Here is a 26006-nt window from a genome sequence, read left to right as displayed (position 1 = left end):
TGAGTTATCGCAGCCTACCACTTGAAAACTGATAACTGAGCATGCCAGGTGGTTCTTAAAATTTGAATCTCTGTGGTACCTACTCAGAATAAGAGAGATAGACCAAACATATATTATATATTCGAAATCAGGGGGAAAAGAGCAAGTCAAAAATAGAAAAATATACAGGGTGTTCTATTTGAAGAAATGAAATTGCAATCAATATGTTGCCTACTTAATGTCTAGCATCCTATAGTTTGTCACATTGTTAAATTAATAAAAATGAGCTGTTTCCAAACATCTTTGGTACTTGTAGTCTAGCAGACAGAATATGAAAGAAATTATTTCTTATCTTAAAAAAAAACATAGTCGTCTAGTTTTTTGTGGAATGTCATTATTTTTTTATTGGAGCTAGACAATTAGTATTTTTGATAATATTATTAATTTAACTAATGAAGAATGTTACGCGTTACTTTATGAGCACACACAAAACTATTGTATTTTTGTCCATCCTGTACCAATTGGAATCAACATGTAATAAATTTTTGGAATTGAGACAAAATGGGGGTGTTCCATTTGAAAAAAAAATTACGGTGACGTCATTACTCGAAAGTAATTCACCCTGTTTATAAGAGTAATATTTTAAAATACGGTATAAAATCAAAAATCGACGTGTTTTAGGATTATTTCTTAAAATGATCTGCTTAGCTTAAAGTGAATTTGTTCCATACTTTACGGACACAGTTTATACTGATAATGTTCGCTAACGATACTTCTATCGCTATCAGAGCGAAAAGTTGGCAGGAATTGAAGTCGCTGTGCGAAACAATAGTACAGTGTTTCATTGATTGGTGCTAAAGAAACGCACTTATTCTCAATCTGACGAAATCGGCAATAGTTAGGTTTCGGAATCAAGATAATCCGAGTGTAGAATCTCTCATTTTTAAACACAAACAAGGAAAATTGAAGGCCAGCGACGACGTGAAATTTCTGGGCTTGTATGTGGACGGAAACCTTAGATGACATCTCCACATTGATCATGTTTGTGGGAGGCTGAACGGTGCTTACTATGCCTTATTACGTCTCAGCAGTTGTCTTCCTGTCGGAGAGCTACTGACCATTTATTACAGCATGGTTTACATTCATTTGAATTACAACGTGATTCTTTGGGGCTCCTTGTCAGTGTCAAGTCGAGTGTTCATTTCTCAGAAGCCTATCGTAGGACTTATTTTCAGACTTCGGCCATGCGATTCATGTCGTCCGATTTTCGGTCAATTTGATATTCTTCCCTTCCAATGTATTTATAGGTATTCTTAATTGCCTCAATTATGTCCACCTTAACATCAATAAATAAGAGATGCTCTAACTTTGATGGGTATGAAACACGCCATACTGATACCATAGCCTTCCCAAAGATCGTACAGATAAATATGAGCCCTCTCCAAGCTTTATGGGCATTAAAATGTACAACCTTTTGCCTAATATATATAATGAATGGAAGGTCCTTCAAGAGAAAAGTAAGGTTACTGTTAATTGAAGGATGCTAACATAGTGTTGATGAATTCCTGAAGGACACCATCCATTAAATTTAGTTTTTTTTGTTCTTTGAACGTATATGCTATTTTATATGATTTATCCTAGACATTTCTTAAATGTCGGAAAGGATCAATAAACTTTATTAGTATTATGTCTGTTTATAATTTTCGTAGACACCAAAGGGATTTGTTCACAGTCTATATCCGTAAAAACATCTGGAGCACTGATAGGAAGTCATTTGAACGCTTGATTGCAATTGCACTCTTGGAGATCGAACTGTAAATAGGAATATCGAATCTGGAAATTGCTGCATAAGAAGAACAAGATTTTTCCCTAGATTTTACTATTTGATATGGTTCTATGACATTATTAAAACGAAATTTCGTAAGATGCTTAAAATTATTATTCTGAATATATACGTTGAACCTCATCAAGATCAGATATAATGTAGCCACTCTAAGATTTTCATATGTTACTTTTCAGTTTCTATGGTTCTGATGTAGTGATCATCTTAAAATTTCACTCGGATTTCCAAATTGCTATTTTATATATCAACTCCAATCTCATAGCTGTCGATTGTGGGGTCACGGAAAAATTAGAAATTTCTTGTCAATATCCATCTCTGATTTTTTTATGGTTTTGGTTACGTAATTAACATGAAGTTTTGCACGAAATTTGAAGTTCAGCTTTTTATATCCATATGCTTTTCTCGATCGAAAATGTAGTTTTGAAATGCACGTCCAAATTCACGGAACCCCTAATTGAATTGCACTGAATAACAAAATTCGCGATCCAAACTAACGCTGAAAATTTCAATTTCTAGATATTTTCATTCGGAAATTATTGTGTGGGCGATCGGCGAGACGGATAAAATCGAATTTGTCATCAGTCAGTCGAACCTTCACTTTTATGACCATTTCCGGCTCTGAATTCTAAATTACAGACATTGTGCTGAAATAATAGAGCGTTCTGTTTTTCGCTAAAGTCGTGGACACATCATAAATTCCAGCAATCATAGGTGGAATCGCATTTCTGCGATACATTGATGTGAAATGTTATGTTGGATAGCCCATATTATCCTTGAATTACCCCATTAAATTAGATTCAATAATTTCATCGGAGCCGTAAAGTTTGATTGACGATTAAATTATTCATTTGAACAATGCTTTTATGCAATCTATGTATCATCAAAACAAGTACTGGATATTGGTATGGAATACTGATATAGGTTATATTGCGCAATCGATTCCTTATAAGGCATCAATACCTTTCTACACGCAACATATCATCCTCATAGAATGGTATTCAAAAATTCAGAATCAATCAAATCCAAAAAATATAAAAGATACAATAGATTCTATAGAACTTGAATATTTCATTCGATTGCAATTCAACACAAATAATTTTGAAGATATTCTGAAATTCAAATCAAATGTCTTGCTGATATGTAGGTGAGACCTTGTAAGATATTACCAACTAAGATATTTTCCTATATGTATTCTGAAAAGATTATTTGAAAATTTTCACATGAATGTCAACTTCGGACCTTCTACCAAAGAGACTAGTGTTTGAAGGATAAAGTTTTTAAATTTTGCATAAAAGCAAAACAACTAAAAGAAAATCACGCACACAAAAAATAACGTCTGGAAACCATTTCTGTATCTCTTATAACTCACAAAGAATGCACAATGTTTTGCACACTAACAATTGAACAGAACATCTTCGTTTCTCTAAATGCAACGCTCCATATAATTGAATTTCTGACATTTTCCGATATCCGCATCAAACTTGGCAACAATACATTTCTCATACATACTATTTATTTATTTATTACACCATTCAACAGCCTAAGCCAATTACAGAATGGATAAAAAATTACAAGAAATGAAACCTTATTAAACTAAATACATTCCATATGAAAAATAGAAAACAAAAGAAATCGAACCCAAGTGCAATGATTATACAAAAAAAAATAATAAGAAATGCCCACACCTTGCTCCACATTTGTAATTTAAATCAGACTATGATCCAAGAATAGTCCTTCTTATAACAGATGGTCTACTATCGAAGATATCAAAAACATCCCGAACAGGGAGGTAGCTCTGACATATCCAGTACAGAGGCGAGAAGCGAAGTACATTAGTGCGTGGAAAAGGAAGGTAAAAGGTAGTCGAAACACGCACGGGCAATCTTGGCACATGTAAATTAATCAGAGAAAGTAAGAAGCGACAATCAATCCCTGAGCAAAGAATTTTTTGAAGAAATACTAGACCCATATAGGTGCGACGCCTATCCAGACTATCGACCTTGAATCTGCTCAGCAGCCGTTCATGTGCTATACAACGTTAGGGTAGATTCCATCAAGACTGAAACCAACATACTGCAAAAACTGCCTCTGCACTTTTTCCAAAACAGAAATGTGAACACCGTATCCCCGGTTCCAGACAACGCACGCGTACTGAAACTTCGACCTCACGAGAGCGTTAAACAAAACGAAGAGGGTTCCAGAATCGATGAGCCACTTAGAACTCCTTACCAGAAAGAGCCAAGCGCCTTGGATCCATAAGACATAACCAGACGCACGTGGGGTTTGAAAGTCAATCTCGAGTCAAACACAACACCCAAATATTTATACTCAGCCAGCCTGGACAGAATGTGACCCTCAATATTATATTGAAACTCAATTTGTACTAACCTCCGACTGAATGATATTAAGCAACATTTATTTATTTTGAGAGGAAGTGAATTTCTTGCAGACCAACGATTCCACCCATCAATATCACCCTGAAGTTCCCAACAATCCTCAACTGACAGAATCCGCCGAAACAACTTGTAGTCGTCCACGTGACGTAGACATTCCCTCCTCAGGAAACGGCAAATGTCATTGATGAAGATGACAAATGAAAGGGGACCCAACACTGACCCCTGAGGAACACCAGATGATGCCACAAACTTCGCTGAAGTGCATCCGAAGTACTGAACCCACAGCGTCCTGTTCGTAAGGTACGACTCCAGAAAAAGAATGAATTTGAGAGTCAATACAAATGATTAGAGTTTCTCATGAACGATACCATGATCCAGCCTATCGAATGCCTTCGAAAAATCCGTATAAATGACATCTACTTGGGAAAACTCAACCAATGCAATAACAGTATATTGTGTGATACAAGTTAAATTGGTCACTGTGGATCTACCCTTAATGAATCCATGTTGTTAAGTCTTACAGAGGAAGAAGAAGAACTCCTGTGATTCTACTCGATGCTTTCTCCCACCATGGTCCCATCTCTAGCGAGTGCTTTTAATATCTTAGTAATTCACCCAGTAATATTCATCAGTTAGTAACTTAGTATGCATCAGTCATTTCATATTCAAGTATTCATTCACTTGGTATTCACAAGTTATTACTATTATAACATTATAGTTATATACAGTGTTTGTGTTAACATATTAAACAAGTGAAAATCATAGGTATTTTCTTTCATCCACAATTCAAGCATACATTTGTAAATGGTACTTCGAGCCAGAAGATAATTTTGGTAAATCAAGCAATCAACCATACACTCGTTTATGGTCCTTCGGAAGCCAAATTCATAGGAATCAGTGAAAATATACCAATCATACAAGCGTTCAAGTGTTAACTATCAACAATTAGACCGCTGACATGCGAATAGAGAATATTATAAATAATATTTTCAAAAACCTTGCTGAAGTTGCTTGAAATAACAATTGGTCTATAATTTTCAATTGAATTTCTGTCACCTTTTTTAAAAACAGGACAAATCCTGCTCTCCTTCCAGATGGTGGGATAACAAAGTGTCGAGAGTGATAGATTTCAAATAAAATATAATGGTTTAGCGAATATCATTGCACAATCTTTCAGTAGATAAGAAGGGATTCCGTCAGGAATAGCCAGAGTCTGCACATGGGGGTCACCAGAGGCATCCGTCCGCGGGCCGCCGCCAGAGTCAATGAAGTTAGATCCGAAAAATAAGACAAAAGCGTTTACTATATCATGGGGATACGTTAACCGGCGGTCTTTATAATTCATTGAACCAGGAATAGAAGGACAACCTCGAATCTCGTTTAGGTAGTACTATACAACTGTTGAGTGCCAGTTGTTAATATTATGTTTAATCATTTTAATCCTGCCTTCAGTTTAATACTGGAGGCACAGAGTTAGATCAAAATCAAAGAATGTACTTACAGGTTGAGTTCAGCATCATTAGCTACTCGACAGAGTACACCACGATCCATCGAACATTTTCCTGTAACTGGATCAGGTGGTGCAAGTTTAATATAAGGAGGTTCTTCAAGAAACGTTATTTTCAAATGAAACTTCTCTGGAACGCCTTGAGGTGGGGTATGGCTGTTCCCAGGCCACACGATATCCTTGATATCCAACCCTTCTCTTTGCCAGGACTTCCATACTCCTATCTGAAAAAAAATATATATTAATGATAACAATGTGTGATGATAATCGAGTAAGAATTGTAGAGGTAAAGGCTGTTATAAAAATGTGCGAACACAGACTGACAGACACATACGAAACCAAAGTTGTTCAGGATGATCTGAAATGCATTCTAGGAGTCAAAATTAAAATCGGAGGCCAAGAATTTATTGCTATACCCTCAATTCTTACGAGGCTTTGGCCGAATAAAAATCGTCATTGTGCGTCATATAAACTTTTCCGAAGAAGCTTCAACAGCAATTGCAATAGCACTTGATGATGGCTTTTACCAAATTCCATTTTTTTTTCAAATTTTAGACCGTTAGCGATCTGCAGCGTGCTTTATATATATTCTTTTAAGACAGCGCAATACAAAAAATTATTAACTTCAAACAATAAATCAAGTGTAGATAAAATCCCAGAATTAGCAGAGGTAATGTAAACGAGGCATCATACATTTCAACGTATAATACAAAAGCACAGATGAAAACCTCAGTAAAACTCCTATATAGGTATTAGTTTGCAGAATAAGCTGACATATTTATATTGAAGTAATTCTTCTACATTCAAACAGAATCTTTTCCATCCTTTCTTTTCGCCGAAAGTTGACGACGTATATATTATGATCAAATCTGAAAATAAAAAAAAAGAACCAGAAAGAAGTAATAAATGTTTAAGTTCTTATTATATTCATTAAAAGTTAGCGAACCATTCAGAAGAAGATTCTGAAACTGAATGGATAGCTTGGAAACCATCATAAAATTTATAAATTGAGGAAATATTCACCACCAAGCGGTCAATATTTTCTTCCACATCACTCTCAGACACTCAGTGAGTGGGTTTGCAATAAAATACCTTTTGAAGACCATGCAACGACCATGACCAGTCCAAAGTCGATTTGAAATAAACTAAATTGAAACCTGGAACTTTCTCATAATGATCAACGATTAGACTTTTTTTGAAGATATTACACGAACTCCATTACGAACGCCAAATTTTCTTTGGTTGAAGGAAATTATTAATCCATAAAGGTTTACGTCATTTCAATCTCGCGTTCTAGTAGCTGGGAGGTAGAATACAATTGGAAATAAGTTGGGGTAGAAATGAAATTCATCCCAAGATTTCTTGACTGTCACCTGTATACGAATATGAGGTGGAAGTAAATGTGATAGCACTGGTAACTGGTAACAGTAGTAACCAATGTAAAGGTGTTATTCTAATAGTTCCACTGATAATTCTCATAGAAACATTAAGCTCTGCATAAGTTTCATGAACATGAATACTATTGAACCAAAACGAAAAACAGTATTCAGCAGCAGAACAAACTAGGGCCAAAGCTGCCGTACGAAGAGTGCTGGCATCAGCACCCACCCCTTGAACAAACTGCTAATTTTTGAACAATATTATTCCTCGTCTTCAATTTTAAACGCAAATTTTACAAGTGGACTAGAAATTCAAAGAAGAATCAAGTTTAACTCCAAGATATTTGGGAGCATGATTATGATTCAAGATGGAATTACTGAAAGTGACATTCAATTTTCTATATTTCTCTTGATTATTCAAATGAAAACTCTTGTTTTATTTGAATAAGGGTATAAACGCCAGCCTGGAAAATAATTTTAAGATCTTCATTCGAAGTATTTTCAATAATTTCGAAATCAGAATGACGAAACACAGGAGCAATATCATCGGCATAGATAAATTACTCAGATAAGTTAACAGGGATGTCACAGGAGTATAATTTGAAAGTATGGAAGACCAAACGGATCCTTACGGAAGTTCCTTATACATATATGATTTTTTTTAGCGTTTCCTGGATTTTGGCGCTGCCCCGGCACGGTCCAACTCTTACGTGAATAAGCCTTCAGAAATCCCCTTTACTATATAACACCTAAATCCAAGACTATAACCACCCGAACGCTCAACTAGGTTTTCGCCACGACCATCTTGAAGCAAACAATTGGGTTGCTGTATTAGATATAGTAAATATGAGTTATTGCTTGAGATTTCAACGATCCACCAGGCGAGATCAGCCTTGAAAACAGATAAAATGTAGGGATATTTTTATTGAACAAAAAATTTCAAGACAATTGATAATTATTCAAAAAACAGAACTATTCTTGCGAATATTCTTGCATCGAATGTTGAAAATTATATAAAACCCACACTGATATTGTTCTATTTTGATATAAAATGGATTTTCATGAAAATTATGGTCTTGCTGAAGGGTCTTGAAAGTGGAATTGAGAATGTAAAGGGTATTTCTTCATAATATAATCCTATGAGTAATGTTCATCATTACAAAATTGAGCAATGACAGAAGAAAATACTATTAATATTAAATTTTTGAATTGTGGATAAAAAGTACTGGATTTATGCAGAATTTGTGAGGGCTTTCCACGAAATTACATGATGATCAGAAATGAAGCAATAGCAAGAAGTCAATTGATTATCTTTCCTTTCATAGATATTTCTAAAAACAATATAATATTATCGAAATGCTTATTTTCAGTAGAGGCCTCATTTCATGATAATATTATATATTTCCAAGCCGCGAAATTACTGCATTGATACTTCAAAAATCTGATTATCTTTTTTATTCTTGCATTGCAGAAGAGGTGTCGAAATTCGATGAATCTACACTGAGAACACAATTGAAATTTTCTGATTGAAATATCAGTTAACTACAGCATTTCCAAGTACCCCTAATGCTCTTTCCATGTCCAATAACGGGAGTAATTTTAGTCTATTTTAGCCTGAACTTCCCTCCATCAGTAGTATGGAATTATCCAACTAAGCATTTTGGGAACATATATAAATTCATACTCATTCCTCTAGGAGCCTAGACGGTCTGAATATCACAATCATGGGAGGGTAATTGGTGGGTTCAAATCAATAACAGAATATCTGACATCATTAAATGATGCTAGAACATTTGTGAAGTGGAAGTAATAGAATTATAATATAACAGGAAGTTGGCTGAAATTTCTCCATTATTAATATTCAAATTATTGGTATCCTTCTCTTGAATGAAAATTACGTTAATATTATGATCAAATCACAATGAAATGATTGAAACGAGGGAATTCAATTGAAATATTTTTCGAATTACTCAAACGATGCAATTATTTTATCCAGTTATGGGATCATTCATAGAATCAAAGCACACGGAATTTCAGGAGCGTCGATCCTATATGTATTTAATTTCAGGGTTGGCAAATGATCAAGTATTCACAATAAACGAACGTAATAATTGCATATTTGAGCTGTTTTTCATTCCTATTTTGTTTTTCGAGCACCACTAGGCGAGCAATTCCCTAAAATGCATTTTGATGAAGTATAGGTAATCTGCAGATGCTCTTTTTCTTTAAGTGCCGTGCCCGATTTCAGACTCATCATTCATTTATTTATTTATTTATATACGGACAAGCCATTTTACATATTAACAAATAAACGAAATGAACCATGAAAAAAAAACACAAAATCAAGTAGAAAAACAAAATTAATGAAAGTTATCAAGTGATCTGAAATAATTCTTCAGTTGAAATAATGATACATTGAAAAGATCAACCTCCACCGAACCAGCACCTCTCAATGCTCTATCTAGAGGATTGTTCATTCCGTAATTGGTTCTACTAAATTTTATATTAAATTGTTTCCAGGTTCTGAAATTCCTTTGAGGAACGTTTGAATTTATCATTTGAAGAAGGAAAGGACTGCCGATGAAATTATGCAAAATCTTGTATACAAGCATTATATCAAAACTATGTCTTCTGGCTTCAAGAGATATAAGGGATAATTTTTCTCGAATCTCATCATAGCATCAGAGGTTAATCCCCATTTGGATCCTATCCACTTCAAAAATTTGTTCTGTTCCCTCTCAACGGCCTGTATATGTATCGCATAATGAGGTGACCATACTAAACATGAATATTCTAAGATGCTCCTCACATAAACTATTTAAATTGTCTTTATGGAGGAGACACTAAAGTCCTGCATATGTCTTTTGATGAAGCCAAGCATTCTAAAAGCTCTCGATGTTATATGATTTATGTGCTCTGTGAAACTCAAACCAGCATCCAGCAACACTCCAAGATTCCCCTCACCGTGTTGACCGATTCTAATAGACACGAGTCTAGCGAATAATCGAACAAGATTGGTCAAATTGTTCCGAAAAAATCGCATAATATGACATTTATTCACATTAATCTCCAACTGATTATGTACACACCATTTAACAACGTTTTCGATATCTCTCTGAAGTAACAAGCAATCAGTCAGGGATCTTATAAGACGAAAGAGTTTCATGTCATCTGCGAACAGTAGAAAGTGACAGAATCTCATGAAAGTTTTTATGTCATTGATGTAGCACAAAAATAAAATTGGAGACAAGGGTGATCCTTGTGGGATCCCCGGACAGAGTATCAGAAATCTTAATGAACTGTTTCAACCCAATCAAACTGTCCGAAATCCACTGAAATAAGGTTGGTCGAAAGCCTAATGCTTTGAGTTTAGTAATAAGTAGCCAGTGAGGAAACCTATCAAAAGCCTTAGCAAAGTCTGTATAGATTGCGTCGACCTGTGATCTCTCGCTAAAAGCTAATCATGTCGTGACTATCATCATATTGGTCAACTCATGAAACTTAGCACGATCCGCTGCTGCTAGGAATACGAGAGTTACTATTTATGTATTGAGAATACAAAAACTAAACAAGTGATTTTGATGCAAAATTGCTTTTCAAAATAATCGTCTTCAAGATCCATATACTTTTGCATTCGATTGAACCATCATTTGAAACTCTCAATTTACCAAAAATTTCAGCCAAACAAATGGTTTCATTCCACTTTGAATTAACGGTCTATACATTTTCAAGTCACAATTGCCACAGGACCAGTTTCCGTGGAGATAGACGCCACCATTTGCTTCTTAACGCTTCTGTTGGCTTTGCTTCACATTGAAACACCCAAACTGCCGACTGGCCTTTTCCTTTCGGCTCGTATGCTTAAATCCCCAACTCGTCACCTCTGACGATGTTGTATACTGCTTTGGATGTACCACAGTCGTATTTCGAAATCAATTTATGGCACCAATCCACACTAGCAATTTTCTGAGCATCATTCAACAAATGTGGAATACAACTTGCACAGAGCTACCGAACATGACTCATGACTCCATGTCGACGGAAAACGAGGTATGTCGAAACATGTTTTGTCTAAATAAATCGACTGATCTCAAAGTCGCTCAGTGTGAACTCAAAATGCAGAACAGATTAATTCAAGAACTAGACAAATCCAATAAAAATTTGAGTACTATTATTTCACTTTTGAACTCAAAGAATGAAAGTGAGGTTAGTCGAAATCAAAACAAAAACATTACATCAGTTGAAACAGGGTATCGTGGGGGGAGTCCAGCAGTCTCGGTAGGGACGGCAAATCCATCACAAGTGACTGTACCGAGCGCATTAACTTCAATTGCGCGGCATAGGAAATCAATTTCGGTTGACAATCAAACCCAGAAAGATGGCACTTCTGTGACGCCTCATAAGTCTAGACAGGCGAATTCCGAAATACTATCACATTCAGTGGAAACCACCTTAATTTCTGCGGTCCAACCTACAGATAATGAAGGTTGGAAAGATGTGAGACATAAAAGAAGAAAGCCCATCGTTGGAACTCACATTGAGAACAATGGTACTACACTAGTTGGAGTACCGAAAATGGCTGTGGTACATGTCTCAAGGCTTGCCCCGGAAACAACGAGTGAGATTATGAAGAATTATCTGAAATCCCATTTTCCGGAAGTATCTGTTGAGACAGTTAATTCGAAGTACCCTGAGAGATATGCCTCTTTTAAAATCTCAATTTACGACAGGAACTTCAAATCAGCTATGAACCCTGAGCTGTGGCCTAGGGACTGCTGTGTACAGCGGTTTTTCTTCCGGAGAAAAACGGCAGAGTTGACCCGGTAGTTTTTGATCCCAAGCTCTTTTTTTTTAATCTGGGTGGACTGAATTCTGACAAAATAAATGAAATGCTTATTGATATATCTTCATACAAGAATATGTTTTTTCTTTGTTTTAACGAGACATGGACGGATAACATGTCGATTCCAAGCTATCAGATTGATGGTTATGAACTATCTAGTTCATATAGCCGAACCGATCGACGGAGAGGAGGAGTTACGATCTACACTCGTAAAGATATTTCGTGCAAGTCCATTGACTTAAATAAGTTTTGCATTGAGCTGGATATAGAAGTTTGTGCCATATCATGTAATATATTTAGTAAAAAAACTATAATATTGAACTGTTACCGCTCCCCTAATGGCAAAGCTGGTGTTTTTCTGGAGAAGATAGAAGAAGTGTTAGATGAAATCTATGATACAGTTAGCGATGTGATAATCTGTGGAGACTTTAATTTCAATTATCTTGATGACAAGTGTACTAATTTCATGAAATTAAGTAATATATTTTCTTCATATGGGCTGCTTCATAGGTGTGGTTGGCCGACCCGCTTGACTGATGCGTCTATTAGTTGTATTGACCATATATTTACTAACCATAGTCAGTATATCACGTGTGTATACGATAACACATTTTCTGATCATAGAACAACATTAGGGGAATTTGATTTATGTCCTAGAAGATCAAGTAGAGTGAGTCGACTTGGGAGAAAATACAACGAAGAAGCAATTCTTAAGTTTGAACAGTCACTTTATGGTGAGACCTGGTCATCTGTATATGGTAGCTCGGACTTGTCGGGGTCATTTGACGATTTTTTCAACATTTTGCAGTATTACTTCAATATTCATTTTCCTCTGCACAAGTTGACTAAAGAAATGGGTTCAAAAAGTTGGGTTTCAAACAATGTAAGGAACTCTAGCAGAAATTTGAAGGATTTACATTATTTCTCAAAAAGGGATGCTGAGTTGAGAACACTTTATTTGAAGGCTTAGAAAGAACATAGTAAATTAGTAAGGGATACAAAGAAGAATTTTTTCCAGAACATAATAAACACGTCACAAAGTACGACAAAATCTTGTTGGTGAGTGGTTAATCAAATAACTAATAAAAAAAGTCAACATAAAAATATTGTTCTTCGTGATCATGAAAATAAATCTGTTGATGACCCGGCAAAGATTGCTGCCACTTTCAATGGTTTTTTCAGGAATGCGCCAAATGAAATCATTCAAAAAATAAATAGATAGATAGATAGATAGATAGATAACTTTATTTCAAATATTCCCTGATAATACATAAAGAAGAAATGAAATAGTGTCAATAATACATAACTTAACTCTACTCAAATAAACTCAACCTATAACTAAATATTTTACAATTTCCGTTCAAAATAATCATTTAAACCATACACCTCAAGATCTATCAAGAACTTCTTAGTTTTTGATTTGAATTGTCTATAATTCTGTATATATTTAATATTTTGGGGCAAATTATTGAAAATTCGTATGCACATATAAGAAGGGCACTTTTCGGATATAGTCAACCTGTGCATGGGAACATTGATATTGGCTGTTCTTGTATTGTAGGTGAAATTTGTATTATTCTGAAGGAATTCAGCTTTATTTCTATGAAGATACAACAAACATTAGCTCCAATGGCATACCTGATTTTAACACCAATATAGAGCATAAACTCAAACTTTGTCCATATACTGAACAAGAATTGGGAGATTTGCTTATGAAGAAACTAAAAAATTCTAACTCCAGTGGGTTTGATGAGTTACCGAATTTCTTAATGAAAAGAGTTTTACCATGTGTTATCAAACCACTAACCCATCTTGTCCATCTGTCATTCTGTTGCGGTGAGTTCCCCAAAAAACTGAAAGTGGGGAAAGTAATCCCCATCTTTAAAAAGGGTAATGAGAATATGGTTGAAAACTACAGACCGATAACAGTGCCATCGGTGTTATCCAAAATATTTGAGTATGCGTTCTTAGATAGGCTACTTGTACATCTAGAACAACAGAAGATCTTCTCGGAGAACCAATTTGGTTTTCGAAAAGGGAAAAATACTATGTCAGCGATGCATTTCTTTTATGAGAACCTGGTAAATTTCATGGAAGCAGGGGAGTGCCCTGTTGGGATCTTTTGTGATCTTAGTAGGGCGTTTGATCATGGAAAATTTTTAAAGCTGATTGAAAGGTATGGTTTTGATGACAGATGTTTAAGGTCGATGGAGTCATATTTAGGTGAAAGACAACAGTATGTTTCCATAAGCAATATTGATTCAGATAATAATATAAGAAGTGTCGATTCGAATTTGTTGGATACCCTAACTGGAGTGCCACAAGGTTCTATCCTTGGTCCAATATTTTTCATTTTGTTTATCAATCAATTCAATGATATTGATCTTGATGCTTCATTTGCAGCTTTCGCAGAAGACATATCATCCCTGATATCTGGTGGTTCTGATGTTACTCTCGAACGGAAATGTAATAATCTGATTGAAAGAATTGACGGTTGGTTTTCTGACTACGCACTTCACTTAAACCCTAATAAAACGACATTTATGAGATTTCACCATTCTCAGAAGAGTATTAATAAGCTGAATATCAGATTATGTGACCAGTCATTATCTTTTAGTGACAGCACAAAGTTTTTAGGCCTATATGTTGATGCTAACCTTAACTGGAAGTCACACTGTGAATATTTGGTACCAAAAGTTAACTCTCAAAGCTATGTTCTGAGACAGCTGAAAACTGTTCTAACGGAGAAACAACTAATTCAGGTATATCATGCTAATGTTGATTCAAGACTGAGATATGGTGTCTGTTTCTGGGGTTGGTCAACACTCTGTGAGGACGTATTTGTGGCCCAGAAGAGGTGTATACGTTCTATTGCAGGTACACCGAAAACTACTAGTTGCAAAGACTATTTTAGAAAGTTTAAAATTTTGACTGTTCCGTCGTTGTTTTTGTATGAAATGTGTTTGTATGTTTTTACAAATCCCGATAAATTTAGGAGGAACTGTGATGTTCACAATTTCAATACCAGATATAGCTCGAACTTGAGAACCAACGTTTGTATGTCTAAAGTTGCATTTCGATCTCCCCATAATTTAGGCCCTCTAATATTTAATAATTTGCCAGATAATATTAAAACTTGTCAATCACTAAATGAGTTCAAAATCAAGTTAAAATCTTTTTTCATTGAGAATTGTTTTTATCGTGTGGACGAATATTTAAAAATTTTAATATGATATGTTATCTTGTTTTTATTTTTTTTGTATAATTAAGTATTGATGATATAAGTTTGGATTTGACTATTCTTATACAATTGTAAAATTGTCTTTGGAAATAAATGAATTGAATTGAATTGAACACACAAATGTTCGAGCAAAATCTTATGTATGCTAGTCATACTAATGCTTAAACATCTCTCGATTTCCTGATATGTCACATGACGATTCTCTCCAATTAGTTTAGCATCAATATTTTCCGGAACGTCGTATTTTGGACGACCTTCTTTAACTTCGTTCGTGAGCGAACTATGTCCACGTTTGAACTCAGCGACCAGCGATTTACAGTGGCTTTAAATGGTGCTTCATCGCCAAACGTTGAATTTAGTTGATAAAAGCATTTTTCTTGAGTTAGTCCACGTCGAAAGTCCTAATTTTCATAGCTCGAAAATTTTCACGAGTTAAATTCATATTTTGGCAGAGATGAAATTCTCATTTTACCGTAAACAACAAAAATTGTTCTCTTACGCCAAAACGTTATGAGTACATATAACACAAAAAATGTCAAATTTTACGATGTCAATATCAGATTTCACCTGGCTTTATCAGTGTTGCCAATTCTCGATACATAAATAGTAGCCCTCGTAGATCATCTGGCTCCAGTCTTCTACTTAATCATTCATCATGGTAATATAACAATGTATTTTCGTAACAATTTCTGTCAGTGCATTTCCATGAATATCAAAATTATAAAATAACTTAGTTGACAGTCGGTATGTGAGTAACCATCACATGAGTTTTTAAATTATGTAGAACAAATTCTACAGACATGTGTTGGTATAGGACGTTACTTATAAAACTGGATTAAGGTTTTTACATAAATAAAGTGATGGTTTCACATAAACTGAACGAAGTAACACTAACAAGTTATTTAACAATTCTGGCACCAGCCTACTACTTAAATAAAAAAATTTGCGTAGCTACTCGACATTTTTATATAGTGTGATACATTATGGTCGATTATGGGTATGGGCATAAACCCGTTGCTTGAATCGATATTCTGCTGAAAGTTCTTACTTCTTTTTCAGAATGAATAACATGTACTGATTGATTTTGTTCGCACCCATATCGGATATCAGGTGGACGGATATTTTGTTGAAGTTTGAATTTTTCACAAGCTCATTAAGCTCGATATAATGAAATCACTTAATTTTGAGTCGTCCTACTAGTCGAACTTATGATGCTTTCGAATTCATGAATGAATTATATTTTCTCCAAGCGTCCGATGGCAAGAAGAATTGAAAAACTCCATGGGCCACCATATATTGCAGCATATTCGTGGAACCCATCTATTCAGCAATTTTTGCACACACGATACCGAATATGAAATCCTACATCAGATATCATTCTCCTGAGGAACAATAATTCTTCGGGTTTTATTATTCTTTTTCTGTCGAATCCAACCGAAGCGAGAATTATGACGTAAGAAGGATTCCGATATATAAAAACTTTGACGGCTTTATGGATCCATCCAGCTTGTATGTGTTTCTGATGAAACCTGGAAAAATTCGGAGGCGTACTTTTACATCCGAAACGGATATTAAAATGGATTTATTTTACTTCTAATATAATATTGCTACAAAATAATGGTCACAAACATCTAAGAAAAAAGTTAACTTCCTTGTAGTTCTCCTATTGAACTATTTAGAAAAAATGTATAAAAAAATTCACAAAATCGATAGATAATATGAATTCCCCAATTGTGAAATGGACCAATCAGAAACCAGTATTGTCGGGGTAATTTTCTGTTTGAATAAATTAATATTTCCTCATACTTTTTCAAAAGCGTTTATTCGTTTTGAAATTCTGCTTTCTCGAAACTCAACGATTGTACCAACTTGATCGGTATAATATTCAAATTATAAAATATCAAATCGAAAATTCGAGGAAATTTTCGTATTAATGACAGATATCGAAAGTTATTTTTTCCGATATGACTTCAAATTTTCAGTATAGGAATATTTCCATTATTCTCTTCATAGGCAGAATAAGGTGAATATTTCATATGTGATAAGTATAAATTTTGTTGTGGAAAATTGTTTGGCAAGGCGTTTTCAGCCAATTTTAAAGGTGCGCCCTCTATAAGAGGATTGCGATGTTTCATTCTGGCAACACTGATGGAATCATATTTATGGCACTCATCATTTCCTGTCATATGGGTACCCCTTCAATCCCAACATATAGAGGAAATAATGAGGGGAATTGAAAATCGAAGAAAAAGTTAAACGATACTATTTTTTTAATTTCAATTACTTTCATTATTTCCTTTGAATATTTGTTCCTGTTCTCGGATGACACGCTGGTGACCTACGTGGTGAGGTGACGTTGGTTGTTGCCATTTAGTCCATAAGGTCTGCCTGCCGAAACCACAAGTGGGTGGCTGGCTTCTGTCGTAGACTTCTTTTGTTTGTTGTTTCCCCCCAAATGTTGTTCATTTCAACACTTTTTCACAGTATTGTATTAGCAAAACGACCGAAACACTTGTCTACGGTTAAGCATTTCTCCTTGAAGATATGTCCTTATTCTTTTTTATGAACAATCCGTTCGTTTCCCTTTCCACATGATTACTTTTCTTGGACTCAGATGTCACGCAGGTAGCTATAGCTTCCCCCTGGTGATGTCGTTTGTTGATCTGTAATCCATAAAGACTTCCTGCCAAAACCACAAGTGGGTGGCTGGTTTCTTTCGTAGACTTCGTTCGATTTTTGTTTCCCACGAAGTATTTTAACCATACTGATGAAGGCCGAAATCTCGAAACACGTGACTACAGTTAGCGTTTCTCCTTGAGGGATGTGTCTTCCACTTTTTCTTCGATCTTCAAAACATTTTATTTTTGTAATGAGTCGAGTTATTCAAAAACAAATCGAGGTCTATATCATTCGACATTTAAATTTGAATTAATTCTTCTTCTTCCCTTTTCATTTAGGTCCTAACCTTTTCTTCTTAACGGCGTCTCTGTTGAAGTGGCGACCCATGCTATTCTTATGAGACTTTCTCCTCTGGCCCCACTGACATGGTCATTCCATTCCCTGCGTTTTTTCCTCACGAATTTTTCTATGTCCCCTACTCGGCATTCATCTCTTATCACCGCATTCTTTTTGCGATCCCTTCTTCTTTTTCCCACTATTGTCCTAAGTGTACTCATTTCAGTCGAGTGTAATAATTGTGTCCTGCTTGTGTCAGCTCATGTCTGCAATGCATATGTTATTACCGGTCATATCATTAATCAATCAATACAAAGATTTTCAGAATGAATCTGATTTTTGAGAAATAACATGGAACGTGGAAATTAACAATAATTACAAAATTCAAAAAATTGAACTATTGTTCGTTCAACAATTATCTATACAAAATCATATTGAAAATATTTCGATATATGTATATGATCATAGGTCCCGTGATATAAGACTATTGAAAAATTTTACGGAATAATAACAGAAGAAAAAATGAATAATGATCAATTTCATCGATGCAAGAGTTACGATATATGTGTATATTATTCAAGTGATTCTTTTCAAGAAGAAGCTGATTCGAAAATCAACCCAAAATGACTCAGAATGACGAGCCCTCTCTGGGCTTTTGTCTCTTATTGAGCTCCAGTATGGATATATTCAGATTTGCTTATGTGTTTTCAAATCTCAACTCATTATGCAAGATGAGTCTCTGACCTATACTTTTATTTCAACAGTAGATTCTTGAGATCAAAAGAAAAACCTTTTTCTGTTACCATTTTTTCTGATTCGGCCTAGATGGAATAGCCATTTAAAATTTTTATAATGAGCTATGCTACTCCTTGAAACCAAGTCACTAAAGTTTTTTCGATCATAAGATAAACCGTTCGAACCTTGGACATGAGATACTTCATTAGAAGAACATAGTTGCATTCAGCCAAATAACCCAATTTTTTTTAATTTTCCAGATAATCAATTTTTTTTTTTTATAGCAAATTACTCGAAAACGATGACAATTTATTCGCTGAAAATAAGCAGCCATTTCGACTCCTTCAGACTGTATCCGTTTGTTCACGAGGTCTCCATTACATTTTGTCAAAATGAATATTTCCAAATAATTTTATGGTTTCTTTGATTAGGCTTATCTTCAATTGATATTATCAGAAGGCATTAAGTAGAGTTGAGTAATCTTATACCTTTGAAACTGTATGCATGTAAAGTATTCTGCCAGTTTTCGTACAAAACATGAAATGGGAAACATTTTCAAAACTATTCATTTTAGGCAAAACATGTCTCAACAAAAAATGAAGGCATCCGGTTATACGACAGCCAAAAAAAATTAGGGCATGCAATTTGAACAAATGGACTTTTCTTAGAGGTCATTTTTGTCTTTCGGACCAAATTTTCAGAAAATTTTCTAGAACGGTGCTCTAGATAATATCTCTAGTGTAAACCAACCATTATATCCATGAAATTCATGGAAAAAAGTAGCCTATATCAAAGAGTTCCACAGATAAATGATGACAAGTGGGGTATTTCGAAATCAGAATTTCATGGAGGTTATGTGTTTCACCACTTTCGGACTTGCCATCAGAGTCAAAAATAATTTAAGCTTATGCGCTGAGTAGTTACTGTCGATTTCGTCAAAATTAGAATCCTTTTCCTAGCCCAAAATTTCTAAGAGTTATCGAGCGATTGAGCATTATTAACTGAGCTTGTATAGGAAGACGTTTAATTTCATTTCGATGAGATTTGTTATCACGGACATGTTGGGTTATTTTTTTTAAGATTTTCATCCAGTTCTGATGATACAGATGTGCAGATATTCTTATGAAAAAACAGCTGGCGAAAAAACAGTTCATGGAAACTTCGAGAGTGTGCCGAAAAACCAGTTATTTGATTGAAATATCAAAGGAGCATTATAATTATACCTACTGAAGTTTAATCAAATTCAAATAATTTTTAAAAACTTACCTCCTCCCATACTAGTTGTTTGCTGACCCCAGGTCTCAGATTCATAATCTTCAATTCCGCAGCTTTCAGAACACCATCTTGTGTGAATTCTAGGTTAGGCTTTCCAGCGTCAGCTTCAACGCTGACATTCCTCAGATATCGAAAGAATCGATCTCCGGTATCCCACCTTGATGCACCAACACCCTCGCAAGAGAGTTGAGTATTTAGTGATCTACCCGAGTTACGATAATCATTTGAGTAATCTTCCACACCATAAGCGTAAACTTTTATCGCCGTAGTGATTTCGTTGACTAGGCTTGTGCTGGAAGTATCGAAGTGCACACCTGAAAAAAAAAAGAATTATTCAGCACCAATAGATTATGCCATCTTTTTAGAATTACAAACTTTCTGAATGAAATGCATATAATTTGAATCATAACGGTGGCTTGCTAGTTCACCAGCTATTCATTCATATTATGAACGAACTTGTTCATTTTTATGTTTTTTCGAAGATCAAGTAGTAAACACTTATGTAAAAAGCCACCTATATCAGGCACGCATAATCAATAGAATGACGCTTATTTGAGGGGATTTTTTGACTCACTGACACATGGTCAATTATGAAAATAGTAAATAGATGATGGAAATATTATAGGTGTCCCAAAAAAAGGTTTATATTTGTTCAACTTACTGCGAGAACACGATGATTTGAAGGGGCGCGAAATATATGACAATCAGTAGTCTGGCTCTGAGGTTCAGTTTCTCGGAAGTGGATCGCACGTTGTGCATCAGTGAATTTCACAAAAATGGTCATTCTTCGACTATAACGCGAAGAAATTTCACCAATATTGCAGGTTTTCGTGACTTAAATGATGCGTCAAGCATTCTTCTCTCTTGGAAATGGATAAGACAGTTTGAGTTGAGTATTGGAATCACGAAACGGTAATATGTATTTCAGAATAGCAATATGTAATTCAGAAATGAAAAAATTTATTTCAGAAAATATAAATTAGAATTCAGATTTGATGATTCGAAATTCAGAAATAGGAAATTGTAATTCAGAATTGGTAACATGTATTTAAGAATTGATGAAAATGAATGCTATATCCATTATTATTATTACTAAATCGGGGTTGTTGAAGCTTGTTATACTTCCGGAAACTACGTCCAAGCTGATCTTTGTGTCTTAAACCAAGCTATTCATACAAACCCAAGGAGGCCGTAGATACTGTTAACGAAGCCGATGACATGATTAAGGAGCCTTGTTTGTTACTGCGTGAGTATCCAGGACTGACTTTTCCAAATGATTGGCTTAGGCCAGTCCGGACATTTACACACTATGTGTTCGGCTGTTTCAACGTCCTTTCCACAGGACCTGCAAAGCTCATCTGCTGACTTTCCCAATGATTTTTGTACCGACAGTGTTCTGTCAGCAGTCACACCATTACCCGAAGCCGAGCCCGAAGCTCAGCTGGTACTAGCTTCTTCCAGGGAGTTCAACTCCCATTGTTGGACCGTTTTTGTATTGGTCTTTTACAGAACCACAGGAGGGCTCAAGACCAACATGCATTAACCTTGATGTCTTTTTCGCAAGTTCATAGACTTTTTCGTTACCTTCAATACCATAATTCCCTGGACCTGGTAGCCATATCTATGTAATATCTGTGTTGCATATTGTACTGGTACCTCAAATTCAGTACTGTCCTGAATTAAATATTGAATTATCTCAAATTATATTTATAACTTCTGAAATTTCCTTTTCGGAAATACAAAATTCTGTTTCTGAAATTCAATTCACTATTCTGAATTTATACAATTTTGATTTTCTGAATTCCAACTTCTTAATCTGAATTTTAATTAATGTTGTTTATTTCTCATATAGCTTTAATTTCTCGTCTCAAAATAAGTAGGCGTACTGATCAAAATTATATCATGAAAGGCGATCGTTTGAGAGATGTGTGCCTAATTATCAACTTTGAGTACTCAAATTGATAACTATTCATTTCTTGAATAATTAGGGACATCAAATTCTGTTTAAACATGCAAAACAAATGGTCTACGATTAAAATTTTCAGCTCGATATTAACCATAAAATATTTTCGTATCGGTTAGTTAGAAAATAGATTTCGAGTTTATCTAATGTTGGATGATACACGTTATTTAGAATTTGTATTTATATTTCAACCTCGTAGGATCGTGAACATTTATTACCTAAATTAAACCAAACATTTTGCTTGACTTGAAATATTCATGTATTATAGTATATCACAAAATCAACTGTGCGAAAAGTAATAATTCATAAAACGGAATTGCAATCCGAAATAGGTTAATAATTCCAGGATTTCCGTTCAAGATCAGAATCTCAGAAATATACTCCATCTAATGATACATGTCATCTCCCAAGAGCAAATGACATTCTCCAGGCAATTAATCACAATGCAATTTCAGAACTGAACATTTAAAGACTGACGTCTTCAGAGAAAGGTACCCCAATCTCTTTGATCTATGACGATCGCAGCCCGCTGTGTTACTCCTTCCATTATTTTGCCTGATTTCACTCAATTTCATCTCTCGATCTCTGAAACCAGAATAACCCAATTCAATTCTAGCAGCATATGAGATGTGTGTCCCTTCTCCTGAAAGGGACCAATGATAAAAAAAGATTTACCACTTTTAGGACAGTTTCATTTTTTTCAACATCAAATTCCTATATCTCGAAAATGAATTCATAGAGTTAATTTATTTTTGTGTTTTTAATAGATATAAGGTGTAGTAAAAACAAATCCATTATAAAATGATCCCATTTATATCCAATACTCGCTCTGCTCGCCGAAGGGGCTCCGCCCCTTGGACCCCGTCACTATGCCGGTAGATCCTTCACTGGGTATCCCTCTAGAAAATAAAAGATTTTTTTCGGAAACCTTGTATCGTTAGCTGATTTTAGACGATTCACTCGGTATCCTATGCTGATTCTAGGTTAGAATTCTATAAGACTTCTTGCCTAGAACATATCGTTTCGCCCTTGCTCACATGAAAATATTTGATGCAAATAACTTTCCATGACGACAAACCAAGGGCGGTCCTAGCCTTAAATTTTGAGGGGGTTCGCCGTTAAGGGTTTCGAGTTTTTCTATGGGACCAAATCCCAGATTACACCGATATCGAGCTTAACCTCTCAAAAATATTTATATTTAGATATTTATATGAATATTTATACAGGGTGTTTCAAGTTCGAAGGCCTATTAGACGTTTCTGGAGAACGGGGCCGATTTGAAATCTGAAAATTCAGAATATGACATTGTTCATGATGCCCTATTCAGCTAAAATATTTTAGAAGTTCTGGCACTTCCGGTTATACAAGAATTAAAAAAAAATTCTTCGAAAAAACCATTTTTTTTTTCATTTTATGTCTGAGATATTATAAAGATTTCCATTCTCAATTACTCTCTGCTAAAATTATTGCGTTAGTTCTCATAGTTTTCAAAATATCAAGAAAAAACCGTAAAAAAGAGAGAATTTCCATAGTCACTATCACGTGAATTATTTTCACTGTGAATATTCTATGCGTATACTCAATTCACTTTCACAAACTAGAATGATGTTGGAATATCGTGCATATCTTGAATTTGAAAAATATCATCGCAGGGTGTTTCAAATATTGTGCCAAAAATTGTGAACAAAATTTGATCATAACTTTCGATTTTCAAATCAGAACCCTATTTTTTTGTGATTTCGTTGAATTCTACGGTAAAAATAAGGGTAGTGTTCAAACATGATTATGCTCTCAAATTCAATAATTCAAGAGTTATTCCAGATTTTATGAATTTATGTTATACGTAGGGTCAATTTCATTCAATCTGTTTCTAGAGTGCGTTTCAAATATTCAATTATTTCAAAGTGACAGGTGTACTCATTATTGAATCTAGTAGATTATAATTTGATGATATGAATCCCCGTTATTCAAATAATGAAATTCTGGATCTATTCCATATCCACGGTGAATGCAACAGAATTGTTTCGAGAACTTGTCGAGCATTCAATCAGAAATATCCACATTTACCACCAATTGACGAGAAGATAATTCGGAAGGATGTTTCAAACTTTCTGTTACTCCCTTTTCATCACCTTCATTTTTTCCTGAATTCATAAAATGTATTCTACCGCTTTTTCATATGAATATAATTGGCACACAGGAGTCCTGCATGATTTTATTTCATTTGGTAGGTATAGGTTTTTTTCTTCTAGGTAGGTACTCCATCCAGTATAATGGATATTCATGAAGTATGCAACATCCTTTCAAGTAGATGAGGAAATTTCTGATTTAAAATTTGATGAGTTCTACCAATAATTCTATTGCATTCATCGTGAATATGGAATTAGATATTTATAATACAAGTGCAGAACTTATTGATATTCTTCCAAAAGTTCAGAATGACCGAGTGGTAGAATGAGCCTTCTGTACGAGTTTTAAACATTATGTTCCCGAATTCACTGCCTTTTTATTGGAATTGACGGAAATTTCCATAAATATCTATTAGTGATTTTTGCATTGAAAAATGTTGGTTGGTAGAACAGTTTTCTATATCACAAATTTGACAAATAATAGATAAATCCGTTCCAGTCTATTTTGTTCCACAAAATGTGCCGGAAAGAACTGATTTGCCACATAATTAGAGAAAAGTATATACAGAATTTTGTTATTTGAATATCGGAAATTCAATTCGTGAAATCAAATTAGTGAAGCTTTGATAATGAAAATAGCTGTCACATGTAAAGTAATTAGATATTTAACTTTCTATGGTCATAGATTATTATTGCTAGTCTGTCTGGAAACAGATCGAATAAAATTGACCCTACGTATAACATAAATTCATAAAATCTCAAATAACTCTTGAATTATTGAATTTGAGAGCATAATCACGTTTGGACACTACCCTTATTTTTTACCGTAGAATCCAGCGAAATCACAAAAAAATAGGGATCTGATTTGAAAATCGAAAGTTATGATCAAATTTTGTTCACAATTTTTGGCACCCTGTGATGATATTTCTTAAATTCAAGATATGCACGATGTTCCAACATCATTTTAGTTTGAGAAAGTGAATTGAAATAGGCATAGGATATTCACAGTAAAAATAATTCAGGTAATTGTGAATAAGGAAATTCTCTCTTTTTTACGGTTTTTCCTTGATATTTTGAAAACTATGAGGACTAACACAATAATTTTAGCAAAGAGTAATTGAGAATGGAAATCTCGATAATATCTGAGACATAAAATGAAAAAAAAGTTTGTTTTGAAAAAAAATTTTTTAATTCTTATATAACCGGAAGCGCCTGAACTTCGAAAATATTTTAGCTGAACAATGTCATATTCCGAAATTTTAGATTTAGGCGTACAACTTTGCTCTTGCCGTTTTGCAATAGCTGGCTGTAACGGTAAGTGGTAGTCGAAATAAATATATCGTAGATGTCATACAATAAGTTTAGTTATTTGTGAACATAACGCCATCGACATGTTAGTCGATTTGTGTCTGCATCATAAAGATATTCACGATTAACCATGTCAGCTTACGAGTCAAATTCTCGTCATTTGAGGGAGGTTTTAATTTTCTACGGAAATATGAATAAATCTGCGGCTGAGGCTCATCGAATGCTTTCAAATACCTATGGTGAGGCCGCTATTAATGAAAGAACGTGCCGAGAGTGGTTTCAACGCTTCAAGAATGGTGATTTTGATGTCGAAGACCAGCATCGCGGTGGAAGAGAGAAGGTTTTTGAAGATGCAGAATTGAAGGCAATACTTGATCAAGACTCATTTCAAACGCAACAATAATTGACAGGATCATTAGGACTACAAGCCATTTCAAAACGCCTGAAAGTCAT

The 26006-nt window shown here is 34.7% G+C and overlaps 1 protein-coding gene across 3 annotated transcripts in view; it reads right to left on the bottom strand.

The window, feature by feature from the left end:
- LOC123672044 (glutamate receptor ionotropic, NMDA 2B) overlaps nt 1–26006 on the bottom strand; it is a 353672-nt gene that overhangs the window by 82129 nt on the left and 245537 nt on the right. For all 3 annotated transcript variants that reach the window (XM_045606000.1, XM_045606001.1, XM_045606002.1), the window contains exons 4-5: nt 20145–20467; nt 5720–5949 (exon numbers count right to left, since the gene is read on the bottom strand). In XM_045606000.1, the coding sequence (XP_045461956.1) occupies nt 5720–5949; nt 20145–20467 (553 nt within the window). The remainder of the gene's footprint in view (nt 1–5719; nt 5950–20144; nt 20468–26006) is intronic.

Source organism: Harmonia axyridis, chromosome 2 (genome assembly GCF_914767665.1).
Source record: "Harmonia axyridis chromosome 2, icHarAxyr1.1, whole genome shotgun sequence".
NCBI lineage: Eukaryota > Metazoa > Arthropoda > Insecta > Coleoptera > Coccinellidae > Harmonia > Harmonia axyridis.
Note: the sequence above shows the minus strand (reverse complement) of the source record. Positions and strands in the feature narration are given on the sequence as shown.